Source organism: Schistocerca cancellata, chromosome 4 (genome assembly GCF_023864275.1).
Source record: "Schistocerca cancellata isolate TAMUIC-IGC-003103 chromosome 4, iqSchCanc2.1, whole genome shotgun sequence".
Classification (NCBI taxonomy): Eukaryota; Metazoa; Arthropoda; class Insecta; order Orthoptera; family Acrididae; genus Schistocerca; species Schistocerca cancellata.
The window spans coordinates 309,889,186-309,904,581 of NC_064629.1; the positions used below are offsets into that span (position 1 = coordinate 309,889,186).

The 15,396-nt window shown below is 39.1% G+C and overlaps 1 protein-coding gene across 6 annotated transcripts in view; it reads right to left on the reverse strand.

Annotated features, from left to right (window-relative positions):
* LOC126185083 (uncharacterized) overlaps positions 1 to 15,396 on the reverse strand; it is a 152,487-nt gene that overhangs the window by 80,376 nt on the left and 56,715 nt on the right. For all 6 annotated transcript variants that reach the window (XM_049927869.1, XM_049927870.1, XM_049927866.1 and 3 more), the window contains one exon: positions 2,246 to 2,504. In XM_049927869.1, coding sequence (XP_049783826.1) covers positions 2,246 to 2,504 — 259 coding nt within the window. The remainder of the gene's footprint in view (positions 1 to 2,245; positions 2,505 to 15,396) is intronic.

Genomic DNA, 15,396 nt, shown 5'->3' on the forward strand with positions numbered 1-15,396 from the left:
AAGCCATCTTTCACTGTGCCTAACAGGGCATGCATTTTTGGAGATGGACGGAAAATGCATTTAATTTCGTGCACAATATCGGATGAAGAAAGCCTACTGAGGGAATTTAACCAACTTAAGAATGTTTTCAAGAAGAATGGATACGATGAGAGAGAAATCCAAAGTGCTTTCAGGGAGAAAGTACCAGCCCAGCAGACAGGAAATCCTGACTCGACATAAGATAAAATGTGTTTTCCGTCCATCTCCAAAAACGCATGCCCTGTAAGGTACAGTGAAAGATGACTTAGAGCTCCATATCATATTCTGTTTGAGTGTGGTAGGGCATATATTGGGGCGACTGTACAGACAATCATATAAAGATGCAAAGAACACAGGGGACATACTGAAGTTACACAACCACAAAATCTGCAGATGTGGAACACTGCGTGGCTACAGGGGACTCCATGAAGACATGGCAGTTGAAAGGCAGACCTTATCATTTTCAGACTGTGTTCTGAAAGAGGCTGTTGAAATATGAGTAGCTGATGGGCTGATCAACAGAAACACTGGCCTCACTTCCAGCAAAGCTTGAGACCCAGCACACAGCCAACTAAAATCACAGCATCGGCTGAGAGCAACTTATGTGCCCGACGCGGACTAAACGAGTACTAAGGGATCAGAGTTCATATCCAGCATCCAGCAGTGCCGTCACCCCCACCACTCCACCAGTTGTGGTGTGTGACTGGCAGTAGAGGAAGGAGTGGGGGTGGAGGGGGGGGGGGCAGCAGGGGGTGTGATAAGAGTATAAAGGAGCCAGCATGTAGCAAAGACACTTATCTACAGTTATCACTGGAAGATGACAGCAAGGTAAAGACACTCATTCTACAGGTATCACCGAAAGATGATGGCAAGGAACGTTGTTGAAATATCATGTTAAGAAAATGGCTGCACCTGCTAGACATTTGACAACAGTACTAACAGTTACCTTTTCCTGTTTGCAAAATTTTGCAAGAAAATGAATTACACAAATGTGATGTAGAATGTTGTAAACAACAAAATATGTAGTCATAACATATTACACATCTCAATCTCAGAGCTGAAAAAATAATCGCTGATACTGTGAGGAAAGATGTCATTATTGGCTGCAATTTAAATGGCAGATCATGAATTCACACACACTGCAGGTGAAAACAGTGATATTGCTTTGGAAGGTAGTTGTATGTACATGGCCAGCAAAATATCATGTGCAGTCCATAAAAGATAACTAAATACCTATTCTTAATTTTGTTACAAATGAGCATTTCATTCAGTGAGAGCCATCTACACACTTTTTATGTAATGGTGCTCTACTTGTAAGTATGCTGAAGTGTATTCAGTTACTATTTCTCTCTCTGGTGTAAACACAGCAGTGATGCTACTCTGGTTACATCTTCAATTGGCTTTGTTGATTCAGCTATTCTGATTTACATTTTTTCAAATAATTCGAGGTTAATGCTTCAATAACTTTTGAATGTCTTCCATGCTTCCTGAACACAAGTTGATTTGATGCAGTTTGAGTGGCATGTCATGACTCTATTTAAGCACTTGCCTTGAAATTCTGTTGCAGATGTCTGATTTCACAGGTCTCTCATATTCATAAAACTTGAAACAATGTGCCATAATGAATCAGGAAATGGATAAGTTCATCAAAAGCTAAGGCAGGAATGTTATAAGAAATCCAAATCCAACGAAAGTCCAGTGACAGAGAATACACATGAAGTATGAATAGCAAAATAAACACAGTCCAAAGACTGCATAGTGTGCTACAAAGGACACTCTGAGATCACTGCAGAACGCCGGCAGAGGAAAACTGTGAAATGGCTTACAACATCCTGTGGCTGGCCTTTTACTAGTAACAGCAGCTAGCACACGCAGTATGGTGCAATCAGTATCGTACCATGTGCTTGCAGCGTCCCAGCCAGACATTGTAGCAGTGACACAGATCAATGATGTATTTTTCATGCCAATTTCTGTTGGGACTACTACAATTTACATTGATTTTTACTGCACAAAGCTTCCAATGCACATTATGTCATCATTCCAATGCTTCTGCTATTACCCTGTGATACAAAGGCCTCTCCCGCTTTTGCATTAATTTCATCATATGCCACTACACTCTAAAAATCTGTAATATCATATACAATATCTACAAGTCACTTTAGGCAGCAGCACTACTTCACAGCGACTATCAATAAAACAATGAAAAACATTAGATTGCAATACTTACTAGACAACAATACCATCTTCAAATTTTCATCAATTTTGGTCAAAAGAACAGAATCATACAGTTCGTAAAATCTGTTGTATGTCCAGCATAGCCACAAGATATTGCACATCACCCCTAACTTTAAGTCAAGGTATTCTTTAGTTACTTCTTCCTTATTCTGGGTTCTCTCATGGACCTTTAATCTGTCCAGCAAACATAGGAAACCATTTAATTTCAAGTTTATTTCCTGCTGTTCAGTAATAACATGGCTATATTTTTCCTGAAAGAAAATAAATATTTTAACCATGAGATATTAAACCTTCAGTCAAAAGAAACTAAGTCAACATGATATACAATGCTTCCTAAAATTAAGAACAAAGATTAGGGTTTACTGTATTCTCAACAACGAGGGCCTTAGAGACAAAGCAAAAGCTCAGATTGGACATGGGCAGAGCAGGAATTTGGCTATGTTCTTTATAAAGAAATTATCCCCACATTTGCCGCATGGGCCCAACATTATGAAACCAGGCTCTGCCTTTCACAAGCCTGGATAAAATGTCAATGATAGGGGAGTAATACCCCTCTAAAAAATCTGGTCCAGCTGCCTGGCTGGCAGTATCTTGCAAAGGACCCTTGTTACAGGCGTGGATGGTAAACGTTACTGAAGACAGAAAAGGACCCTGCATTCCATTGGTGAATAAAGTGGATGAACTATCTTCTTCTGCTTTCTTGCTGGTTTGATAGGGGACTATCAAAGGCTAAGATAAAAAATCCTAACAAAAAATCAAATGCTGGTCTGTATAACAAATCTGTAGTACAGGGACTTCTATTCCAAAGTAACATTACAAGAAATATCATATACATGTGAATAATCCATGCCATCAAATAATCCCCACACCCTAATTTTAAGAGGGCAAAGGGGGAGGGGGAGGGAAGGGGGGGGAAGGGGGGAGGGAGGAAAGAAATATTGGTTTTAGTTTGTGTTTGTATATGTACACCATCTATTGCATATACTGCTGTTTAAGTGTACCTATGAATGACCGATTCATATACACATAGTAGTTGCAGGACAGATGGTAGACCTCCAGGGATAAGACCAATTCAGTTTTCCCTTCTTGTAACATGTCTCACACTTCCTCAGTTGTTATGTCTGACCGACACGTTACATACATTCAGTAATGCACTAAGGCGATGTTGCCAAACATGTGTCACCCAGTCAACCATAAGGTCACTCAAAGCAGTCCATCCAAGATTTCGGATTCACTCTAACCAGTATCTAAGGCTCTCACCAATATTCCTTTCACTGATATTTTTGAAATAGTTTTCCTTCTAAATATCACATAAGGTGGTAGATTTCGCGCATCGCTAGCTCCACACATCGCTCTACAGCTTTGCTTTTCACTGCCGCCAGTTTTTATCATGATGCTGGATTCCTCTTTTGATCTGCATTACCAATTTGTGATAAAATACAGAAATGTCCGTGCCATAAATTTATCACAGAGCAATGAAAATTCACTACTTTCTCCTTGTAATTGCCTGGAAACCATTGAGAGTTTTCCTCCAGTAGCCAAATCCATCTTTTATAGCCAGTCACAGCTAGCTTTGAAACGGGTGATGCCTAGTTCTTTGGCTAAAGCTAATGCTTTGAGTTGGCACATTTCACTGGTCACCTTGTACCCATACTGTCGCTTCTCATCTACATAATCACACAGCCTTTTTTCGAGGTCTGGATGCTTTGCTTTTTGGCTGTGAAATGCTTGGCAGTTATCATTTATTTCTTGAAGTAGCGTTTTGTTTTTTCACCAGTTGTGAATACAACCCTAGCTCACACTGCACTTCTTCCTGCTGCACTGTTTCCAATGTTCTCTGCCTTCGTCAATAATCTGAAGTTTTTCTTTAACTGTGTATGAGCAATAACGAGAACTTGTAGCCATAATTAACAAGATAATACATCACTTATATCGTGTTACTGACACATCACAGACTGACACTGCAACAACGCTGTAGTATAATGTGATCTGTTGCTGGAGGTGTACCCAACATTATTGCAATTTATCTAGGCACCACAGTTTTTTGTCCTTAAATTTGGGAAAGAATATGTGCAGATTATTTGCACGTATATGGTATTGTGATTAATGAAATCTACAATTCAATCCATTTTTCAACTCTGTTTTTTTGAATATTTCAAATCTCATATTCAATAGTGAAACCTTTGGTATCAACGTTTTGTATATGAACATTTATTTGAATTTTCTTTCTTTTTCATATTTTCTACAATATTTTGGAAATGCATCTTCATCTTTGACTTTTAAAAATGTTAACAATCTTTTAAATTTTAATTATTTCTTTCTACTGAAACTGGCACATATTTTACATTGTGAATATATAACTCTGAACAATCTATCGTATCATTTCACTGTTCATAAAAATAAAAACTGTTATAATTTAGCGCAAATACCAGAAAAAACTGTAATGTTAATATTGAAAGAGTATGACTTAGATGCTTAGCACCAATGAGTTGTGCTATCTTTGGTTAGTTTCAGATCAACAGTAGTCTTTGAAAGTAATGGAGAGAGGATGGTTGTAAAAAGTCAACTGTTGGACTAATTTACATGTGAAATGGAGTGAAGTTATATTTTTGTGAACTGATAACTGTGAATATTGCAACCAAGAAGAACATCAATCTTTTTTTAAATTCTACCTCATTGAAAAGAAATATAATACTGTCGCAGAAGAAGTCGAGTAGCACCATGGTGTAGTGGTTATGATACTAAACTGTTGCATGAAGGGTCGTTAGTTCAAAACTCATGTGGACTGTACAATTTTAATTTCTATATTTGGTTCGAGTACATTCTAGAAGTATCCACAAATGTCAAGAATTATTGTACTTTAATGTTCTGTAGCTGTATATATACTGTATGTGTTCTGGCCGGGGGCAGTTTGCTCCGTGCTCTTGTATGTGTAAGTGCTGAATAAACCTTCATTAAGTGAAGTTAGTGTTGGTCATTCATCTAATTAAACCTTCTTCTACATGACATTATTCTGGTGGAGGCGCTGGGTATTGGAGCTCGTGATAGCGCACATTACCGACCACACAGTGGCTCCCATCAGGCCATGACAGAGCCGCAGTTTACATGGCAAGAAACCCGAGTTCATATTCAACAGATCGCAATCTACCAGAGACAGAAGAAGAAGAGGACGTTACAATGACAGCAATTGTGTGCCATCACATGAGACATCCTTCCGGGTTCTCAAGTGATCATGGCCAAGATCGAAACAAGTGACTGAAGGCATGCGAGTGTATAGCCAAATTTAACAAATGGGATGACACCGTGTGTTTGGCTAACGTGTTGTTCTACTTCGAAGGCACTGCCGAGCAATGGTATGAGAACAACGAGGAGAAGTTCACAAGCTGGGAAGTATTCCAGGCAGAACTGCGCAAGTATTTCAGAGACACACAACGACAGAAGTCCAAGGCTGACGATAAACTAAAGTGCAGGGCACAGCATCCAGGAGAAACTACAGCATCCTACATTCAAGACGTCTTGGAGCTGTGTGAAATAGTGGATCCTAGAATGAAGGAGGAAGATAAGGTTGCAAATCTCATGAAGGGTGTTGCTGAGGACATGTATCAAGCCCTACTCCTGAAGGAGGTTTCGACAGCAAACAACTTCATACAATGGTGCCAGTATAATGAGACAAAGCACCAAAAAAAGAATTACATGCAAGAAGTTTGAACGGCTTCCAAACGTTGTATTGATGCCTGTGATGGAGAAAGCAACTCAGTTCACAAGAGTTCTTCGTCAGATAGTGAGAGAGGAAGTTCAGAAGGCACTTGGATTGCACGGCGAGCAAAAAAACCGATACACTTCAAGAGGTCATAAGGGAGGAAGTGTAACAGACATTGAACCCAATCTCTCATTCTTCATTTCCCTTTAAAACGGTGAAAAAGTCAAGACCCAGGCGATTTTATGTTCCTACAATGCCACATGAGGAACCTGTTTGGGCACCAAGGAAGACTGACATCTGGAGGACCCAGGATAACCAACCAGTATGTTTCCACTGCGGACAACCGAGACATGTGGTGCGCTATTGTCGAGAAAGGCAGCGGATATTTGATGATGCCCGCTCCAGAAGACAGCAGACCGATCTTAGATGACGCCAACTCCTGGACGACGAAGATGAACAAGAAGATGTGGGTGCAGGATGACATAGGTCACCATCGCCACAAGCTAGCCGCTGGAGAGGACGCTCCCCAACATACTGAACAAAGTCTCCATCACCGTTTAGAAGCTCCAGCCAATCACCTAGCCACCGCAACCTGGAAAACTAAAGGATGTGATTTTTCTTGGAGGTGAGGCCGCCGAAGAGAAAAATCCTCCACCATCGATCACTACAAAAATGATAGGAAACTACGTTGATATCCTCATGGATGGCCGAACAGCCCAAGCTATTGTGGACTCTGGAGCATCATATTCAGTCATTTCAGAGAAGTACCGTCGCCAGTTGCAGAAAACCGTATTTGTCGACAACAAAACATCTCTGCTGAAGGTGACTTATGGGAAATATGTGAAACCTACAGGAAGATATGTCATTCGTGTGGGTATAAATTAGATTAGATTAATTATTCATTCCATAGACCCATAAAAGAGGGAATACTCCTGGGTGGGAACATGTCAGATAAACACATTACAAAAATGTAATTATAAAAACTTGAGTTTCATTAATTTTAATGATTCTCAGTCAATAAACAGTAAAATTATGTAAATGAATGAAATTTAAACTTCTAATATTTACAGGTTTAATACTTACATCTGCTTTCATTAAATCCATCATTCAGACATTTGCTTGTTTCTTGGCTATTACAACAAAGTATTGTCAAAAATTAAAGTAAATTATTCATTTCAGTGATCCTCAGTTAAGAACAGTCAGATTATGTAGAAGATTTAAAATTAAACTTCCCCTATTTACAGACTTAAGACTTACATCTGCTTTCCATACATCCATCATTCACACAGTAGGTAGTTACTTGGCTGTTACAATCACGTATTGTCAAAAATTAAAGTATAACAAATTTTCATTAGAATGGTCTACTGCACTTGTTGATAAACTCATGTATGGAATAGAAGGAGTCGGCCACCAAAAATTCTTTTAAATTATGTTTAAATTGTGTCTTGTCTGAAACTAAACTCTTAATGGTTGCTGGTAACTTATTGAAAATATGTGTTGCTGAATACTGGACTCCTCTCTGGGCAAGAGTAAGTGGTTTTAAATCTTTATGTATATTGTTCTTATTCCTAGTATTGATACTGTGTACTAAGCAGTTAGTTGGAAAAAGAGATGTATTATTTACAACAAACTTCATTAAGGAATAAATATACTGAGAAGCTGTGGTTAATATGCCCAATTCTTTGAATAGGTTTCGACATCATGTTATTGGATTTACACTACTCATTACTCTTATATATGCTTCTGTACTCTAAAAATTTTTTCTCTGTTTGTGGAGTTTCCCCAAAATATGATACCACATGACATAATGGAGTGAAAATAAGCAAAATATGCCAGTTTTTTTTATATTTATACCTCCTATGTCTGACATCATTCGCATTGCAAACACAGACTTGTTTAGACGCTTTAGAAGTTTGTTAGTATGTTGCTCCCAACTGAATTTATTATCACGTTGTAATCCCAAGAATTTTTCACTCTCAACTTCTCCTATTTCCATGTCATCATATTTTATACACACACCAGGAGGAAATCTTTTGGAAGTTCTGAACTGCATATAGTAGGTCTTTTCAAAGTTTAATGACAGTGAATTGGCTATGAACCACTTATTAATGTCAGTAAAAATTTGATTAGCTGCCCTTTTTAAATTTATATTTGATTTCCTATTTACTGCAATGTTTGTATCATCTGCAAATAAGACAAACTTTGCATCTGGTAATGTAACAGATGACAGGTCATTAATATACACAAGAAACAGTAGTGGGCCTAGTATAGAACCATGGGGAATACCACATGTAATTTCTTCCCTGTCAGATGATGTCTGATTGCCTACTGCTGAAATGTTACGTAATGCCACCCTTTGTTTTCTATTAGTAAGATATGACTGAAACCACTTTGCAGCACTACCAGTGACCCCCTAATATTTTAATTTAGTTAAAAGAATGCTGTGATTCACCCAGTCAAATGCCTTTGACAGGTCACAGAATATGCCAGTTGCCTCTAATTTGTTGTTCAATGAATTAAGAACATTTTCACTGTAAGTGTAAATAGCTTTCTCAATATCGGAACCCTTAAGAAACCCAAACTGTGACTTTGACAGTATGTTACTTTCACTAAGGTGCTTAAGTAGACGCTTGAACACGACCTTCTCAAAGATTTTTGAAAAAGCTGGCAAAAGTGAGATCGGTTGGTAATTTGACGGCATTTCTTTGTCCCCTTTCTTGTGGAGAGCATATTTAAGCCAGTCCCTGGATGTTCCTCTGACAAGTGATTGATTACACACACAAGATATGACTAAGCTCACATGAACACTCTTTTATTAACTTTATTGATATGTTATCATAACCACTAGAATGTTTTGATTTCAAGGACTTTATGATGGATTCTATTTCTTTGGCTGAAGTAAGTGTCAATTCAATTTTACTGAGATTGCTTGTGTGCAGTGATCTCAGATATTCCATTGCATTATTGACTGAACCTGACAACCCCATGCTATCAGTAACAGAGACAAAATACTTGTTTAAATGGTTTGCAACACAACATGCGTTTGTTACCAGGGTTTCATTTATTTTTAGAGCTATTTGTTCCTCCTCATTTCTGGTCCTACTTGTCTCTGACTTAACTATATCCCATATTGTTTTTATTTTATTGCTGGATGTATTTATCTTCTTCTCATAATGCAGGTGTTTAGATTTCTGGATAACCTTCTTCAATATTTTGCAGTAATTTTTGTAATAAGCTATAATGCTAGTATCAAAGGTGTCCCTACTTATCAGATAGAGTTTTCTTTTTGTCTCACATGATATCTTTATCCCTTGTGTGATTCATGGTTTCTTATTAGACTTCTGCTTCATTTGAGTTACCTTCAGGGGAAAACAATTTTCAAATAAGGTGCTAACTTTATTAATGAATTTTTTGTATTTTCCATTTGTGTCTTGGATGCTGTACACATCCATCCAATTAATTTCTTTGAGGAATCTCCTAAATTTCTCAGTTTTTGACTGTTTTATTGGCCTTCTGTACTCAGTTCTAATTGAGTTTTCCCCTGACAATTTTCAAACTCTAAGGCTAGGCGCAAATTGAGACGCGTATAGCACGTGTGGCGGGACACGACACTACAGCGCGCCACGCACGTGCCGCGCGGGTGCAGTGCATATTGCGACGCGTACACCATACTTCGCACGCGCCGTCTGGCGACGCTCTGCGCTGACAGAACCGAAGCAAGTGCAAACTGTTATCTTTCTCAAACGATTTTACACAAACTATTCACTGAAAATGTATGATTTTTGCCTTATTTGTAGCGTCATATGTCAGTTTCGTGGCGAAGTGCCCATCACCTCGCTAATGACCATTCTCATTGTGATGTACACATTTCAGGAGGACACTACGCAAAACTCAAAAAGTTTGCAACGAAAATTAGGAGTCGCTATGATTTTGCGTTTGTTGCGTATTACACCATATGTTGTTGCGTATGAAATTTAGCTAACATGCTGAATTTTTGTTTAGACTTGGGAGGAGGTCTCTATCTGCCTCCGATCTCAAGAAAATGGATCCCATGTAGCACGCTCACTTCCGATCTCACGTCTGCGAGAATGAATACTCGCAACATCTCTCATATCTCCTAAACCACTCGAGACATCGAAACGAAAGTTTGGCGAATGATGGCACACCAGGAGGAGAGTGTTTTGCCAATTCTTAAACACACAGAGCTTTCTTATCTATGGCGATATATCGGTACTTACACTTCAAAACGTTAAATGTGTGTGGAATCTTATGGGACTTAACCGCTAAGGTCATCAGTCCCTAAGCTTACACACTACATAACTTAAAATATTCTAAGGACAAACACACACACCCATGCCCGAGGGAGGACTCGAACCTCCGCCGCGACCAGCCGCAACTTACACTTCCCTTTTTATTTATTTCACTCCAGTGACTGTAATTTTTTAAGAGTTATCGACAGCTAGCGAAACAAGAGCTTCCTAGTATGAAAATAAACATGAAATTTCTTCTTTTATGTTACTGCAAACCGACACTATGAGGTTTTTCGTAAGCTATTCAGCTCTGTGATTGCAAATTACTTGTTTAATGTTCGCAGCTCGTGGTCTTGCGGTAGCGTTCTCGCTTCCCGCGCACGGGGTCCCGGGTTCGATTCCCGGCGGGGTCAAAGATTTTCTCTTTCTCGTGATGACTGGGTGTTGTGTGTTCTTCATCATCATTGACTCGCAAGTCGCCGAAGTGGCGAACTTCCCCACTTGGGGCCTCCCGGCCAACAATGCCATTCGATCATTTCATTTCACTTGTTTATGAGGCACTCCGTTTCGGAATTCTGTCTCAATAGCTGCTCTCTGAGATGAGTTTGAAAATTACACTGTGAGAAAGGAAGTACAATTAAACCAGTAACCAAGAGAAACGTGGCCGTTACTCAAAAACGCTGATGTTTCTTCGAATGACAAAAGGCTAACAACTCGTACAAAAATAGATTGCCAATTCTGTTGGAATCCCCGTAACCCATCGTATTTTTAACACTGAGCGACTGGAAAGGAAACTTACCAAATGATTTTATTCCTTCTCTTGATTTGAGCAGTATTAAAATAATGACGAGCGTTCCTTCAGGCGGAATGATAGACACATACCAGATACTGGTTACTCACCTACGGCTTGCCTAACTGACAATGTATGATCGCGAATAAAATAGTTGTTATTGAGAAAAATAAACAATTGATCCGCCGCACAACACAATGGTCATTGTATTGTCAGCAGCGGAGTATAATGCGCGCGACAGGAATGCACAAGCTAGCCATGTGTGCCTTGTGAGTTGGAGTTCGAAAAACATTGTCATGAAAGTAGATCTGCCTTTGTCAGCAGCACATTTCAACAAATTAAATATATCTAATCATAACACTCTTTTAGGATATTCCTACTTTCGTAATAATACAGACCATTTTCTTCATTTGTGTAGCATGTTGTATAATTAGTTTATTAATGCTGATAATGTGCATGCAACAATTGAAATTCTTTTTCTCATCACAGAGAACCAATTAAAACATTGTCATTTGTGACTGATTTCGACTGTTTCTAGCTTGCAGTGGAAACGTGATGCATGTAGTACAGTGTGTCGTATTACATCATTACATCCATATCAGAGTATCACAGTGAGACTTCTGTACTTCAGATATTGGACTCTTTTTACCAGGAGCAGAAAGAGATCACACCTATGATTATCACTTTCTAAATTTTTGTAACAATTCGTACAGATACGCCAGCGTACTACTACTCAGCGAGAAGATAACCTTGTTTTACTTTCCTGCCTTGATTCTTAATCACATGATTTTATAATATTCCTTGCTTCCTTATTCACTACCCTATTGTTATTTCTGACTGATTTCGACTGTTTCTAGCTTGCAGTGGAAACGTGATGTTCACATGCATGTAGTACAGTGTGTCGTATTACATTATTACATCCATATCAGAGTATCACAGTGAGATCTCTGTACTTCAGATATTGGACTCTTTTTACCAGGAGCAGAAAGAGATCACACCTATGATTATCCCTTTCAAAATTTTTGTAACAATTCGTACAGATACGCCAGCGTACTACTCAGCGAGAAGATAACCTTGTTTTACTTTCCTGCCTTGATTCTTAATCACATGATTTTATAATATTCCTTGCTTCCTTATTCACTACCCTCTGTCAGTTCTTTCGATCTGAAAATATCGCGGAGGCATATGATGCAATTCCAGCGGCCAATGGATCATCAGTTACTGCAGTATGCATTTTTCTTGACAGAAGAAAAACAAAACAAAACTATACAGATATAAATAACAGAAAAGTATAATGTACTAACGAAGAAAGCTGGAGCGTTTAAATGGCAATAACGAAACACTACCCAAAGGCAATAAAATTTAGTACATAGTAACGCAAAAATTATCGTTTGGGCAATACTACCACTGCTCATATGCGCCGTTCCGATGTGAGCATATGGCCGGGCTACTTTTCCGCTCTCCGCCTCAAATTTCCCACGGTGCTAGCGAGGCAAGCGCGACGCGAGAAACTGTGCCTCAACCACAAGGCCGCGCGACCTGGCGCAGGCGCGCGTCGCGTCCCAGTCGCGTCGCGTCGCAATTTGCGCGGTCCCATTTGAACCTGTGATGTTACAACAAAAACGCGCGCTGCGCTGCGTCGCGCCGCACGCGCTATACGCGTCTCAATTTGCGCCTAGCCTAATGTTAGGTGTAGCATGTCATGGTCAGATAGCCCATTTACTACTGGTTTTGTAATGTAGCTTAGTTGCCTAGAATTGTCTATAAATATATTATCAATGACAGTCTTAGAACATTTGTATACCCTAGTTGGGAAATTTACAGTAGAAATTAAATTGAATGACAATGTAACTGATTTCAGTAACTGTTCACTGACAGTGTTTTTCAGGACATCTATATTAAAATCAACAGCAACCACTAGTTCTTTGTTTTTTAATTTTAGATGACATAAATCGGGCAGGTAGGTTAGAAAATTTAAAAAGGGAAATTTATAGTTTTAAGTTAGATATAGTGGGAATTAGCGAAGTTCGATGGCAGGAGGAACAAGACGTTTGGTCAGGTGAATACAGGGTTATAAATACAAACTCAAATATGGCTAATGCAGGAGTAGGTTTAATAATGAATAAAAAAATAGGAGTGTGGGTAAGATACTACAAACAGCATAGTGAACGCATTTTTGTGGCCAAGACACACACAAAGCCCACGCGTACTACAGTAGTACAAGTTTATATGCCAACTAGCTCTGCAGATGACGGAGAAATTGAAGAAATGTATGATGAGATAAAAGAAATTACTCAGATTGTGAAGGGAGACGAAAATTTAATAGTCATGGGTGACTGGAATTTGATAGTAGGAAAAGGAAGAGAAGGAAACATAGTAGGTGAATATGGATTGGGAGTAAGAAATGAAAGAAGAAGCCGCCTGGTAGAATTTTGCACAAAGCATAACTTAATCATAGCTAAAACCTCGTTCAAGAATCATAAAAGAAGGTTGTATTCATGGAAGGAGCCTGGAGATACTGAGAGGTTTCAGATAGATTATTAATGGTAAGAAAGAGATTTAGGAACCATGTTTTAAATTGTTAGACATTTCCAGGGACAGATGTGGACTCTGACCACAATCTATTGGTTATGAACTGTAGATTAAAACTGAAAAAACCGCAAAAAGGTGGGAATTTAGGGAGATGGGACCTGGATAAACTGAATAAACCAGAGGTTGTAAAGAGTTTCAGGGAGAGCATAAGGGAACAATTGACAGGAATGGGGGAAAGAAATACAGCAGAAGAAGAATGGGTAGCTTTAAGGGATGAAGTAGTGAAGGCAGCAGAGGATCAAGTAAACAAAAAGATGAGGGCTAGTAGAGATCCTTGGGTAACAGAAGATATACTGAATTTAATCAGTCTCAGGACTGAAGACCACAACAACAACAACAACAACATAAGATAATAAATCTTCAAGACTGTTTATAAACAGGTTGAAATTTCCTGAAGGTGCTCTGTATATGGCTACCATTATGAAGGACCTATTATGAAATTCTATCTCTGTTGCACATGCTTCTAAGTGCTGCTCTAAGCAAAATTTATTAATGTCAATATTCTTAAATGTAAAACTGTTTTTAACAAATGTGGCAACTCCTCCTTTCTCCATATTTTGTCTACAGAAGTAGGAGGCAACTTAAATTCTGTAAGATTTAACATATCTATACCAGTGGTCACATGATGTTCAGAGAGGCAGATTATATCAACTGGGTTCGATGACTCTAATTCATCAATGCACATAAGTAGTTCATTAATTTTACTTCTAAGCCCTCGAATATTTTGATTCACTAAAGAAAGTTGGCATTTCACATTCACCGAGATGAAATAGGGTGGAAATAAAATTTCTGCTGATTGCTGTAAATTTTTAACCAACAGCTGAATTCACTGATAAAATGTGCCAGGATTATGATGTCTCTCTCAGAACTTGACTTCGTTCTGCCCTACTTATCCTAAAAAAGGTGCTGCTCCAACACCTATGACCACTGGTATATTACCACTCATGGCAGTGCTTCCCCCCTTTACATTTGCTTCTATTAGACCAGCCAGTTTATCCTCCCCTTTCCTGTTGAGATGTAGGCTATGTCTAGTATAATCCCACCTACTGAGAGAATCAACAGGAACCAAACCAATATGTGACCACGCACCCAACCCAAGCAGCCGTTCCAACTTCAAATTAACTCTCTTGACAGAAGAGTTTAAATGAGGTTGGTCATGGTGTCTCAGAACACACACAAACTCAACACTGGTATGTCTCGTTGCTGATGCAATCTTTGCCAGGTCACACTCTATATTGTACCCAGTATCTCTGTCAATACTATTGCCCGGCCCACCCAGAATAACCACGGTGTCTTCCTTGGTAAAATTTTACAGAATGAACCTAAATCCTCTGTCACCTGACCCAGACCAGCACTTGGTATAAAAAAATTTGTGACCTGGTATTCTGATCCTAACTGGTCCTGCAAAAGTTGGCCTACACCTCTGGCATGTGAACTACCGAACAACAAAATTTTCTTGCACTTTGCTGACTTCCCTACACTCTTATTCAATTTTCTACTGAAAGTTTGTTGTGCCCTCTCTACACCTACCTCTGTCTGAGGCTCATCAGCTTCTAACTGAAGCAACAGGTCAAACTTATTCATGGCCATACACAGCCCTTAGAATTCATCATATTACAAGAGTGCAGTCAGGACGTCATTCTCAGATGGGACTTTTTGAAAGCTTCTCAGGCAATAATAGATTGTGGTCGCCCGAAGATTACGCTAGACGACATGAGATACTGTGGACAGGAAGATGAGCATCTGAGTTTGTGGAGACTACGTGTGTTTGATGAAGTGAACATTCCTGCAGTCAGCACTAGAAAGGTAAC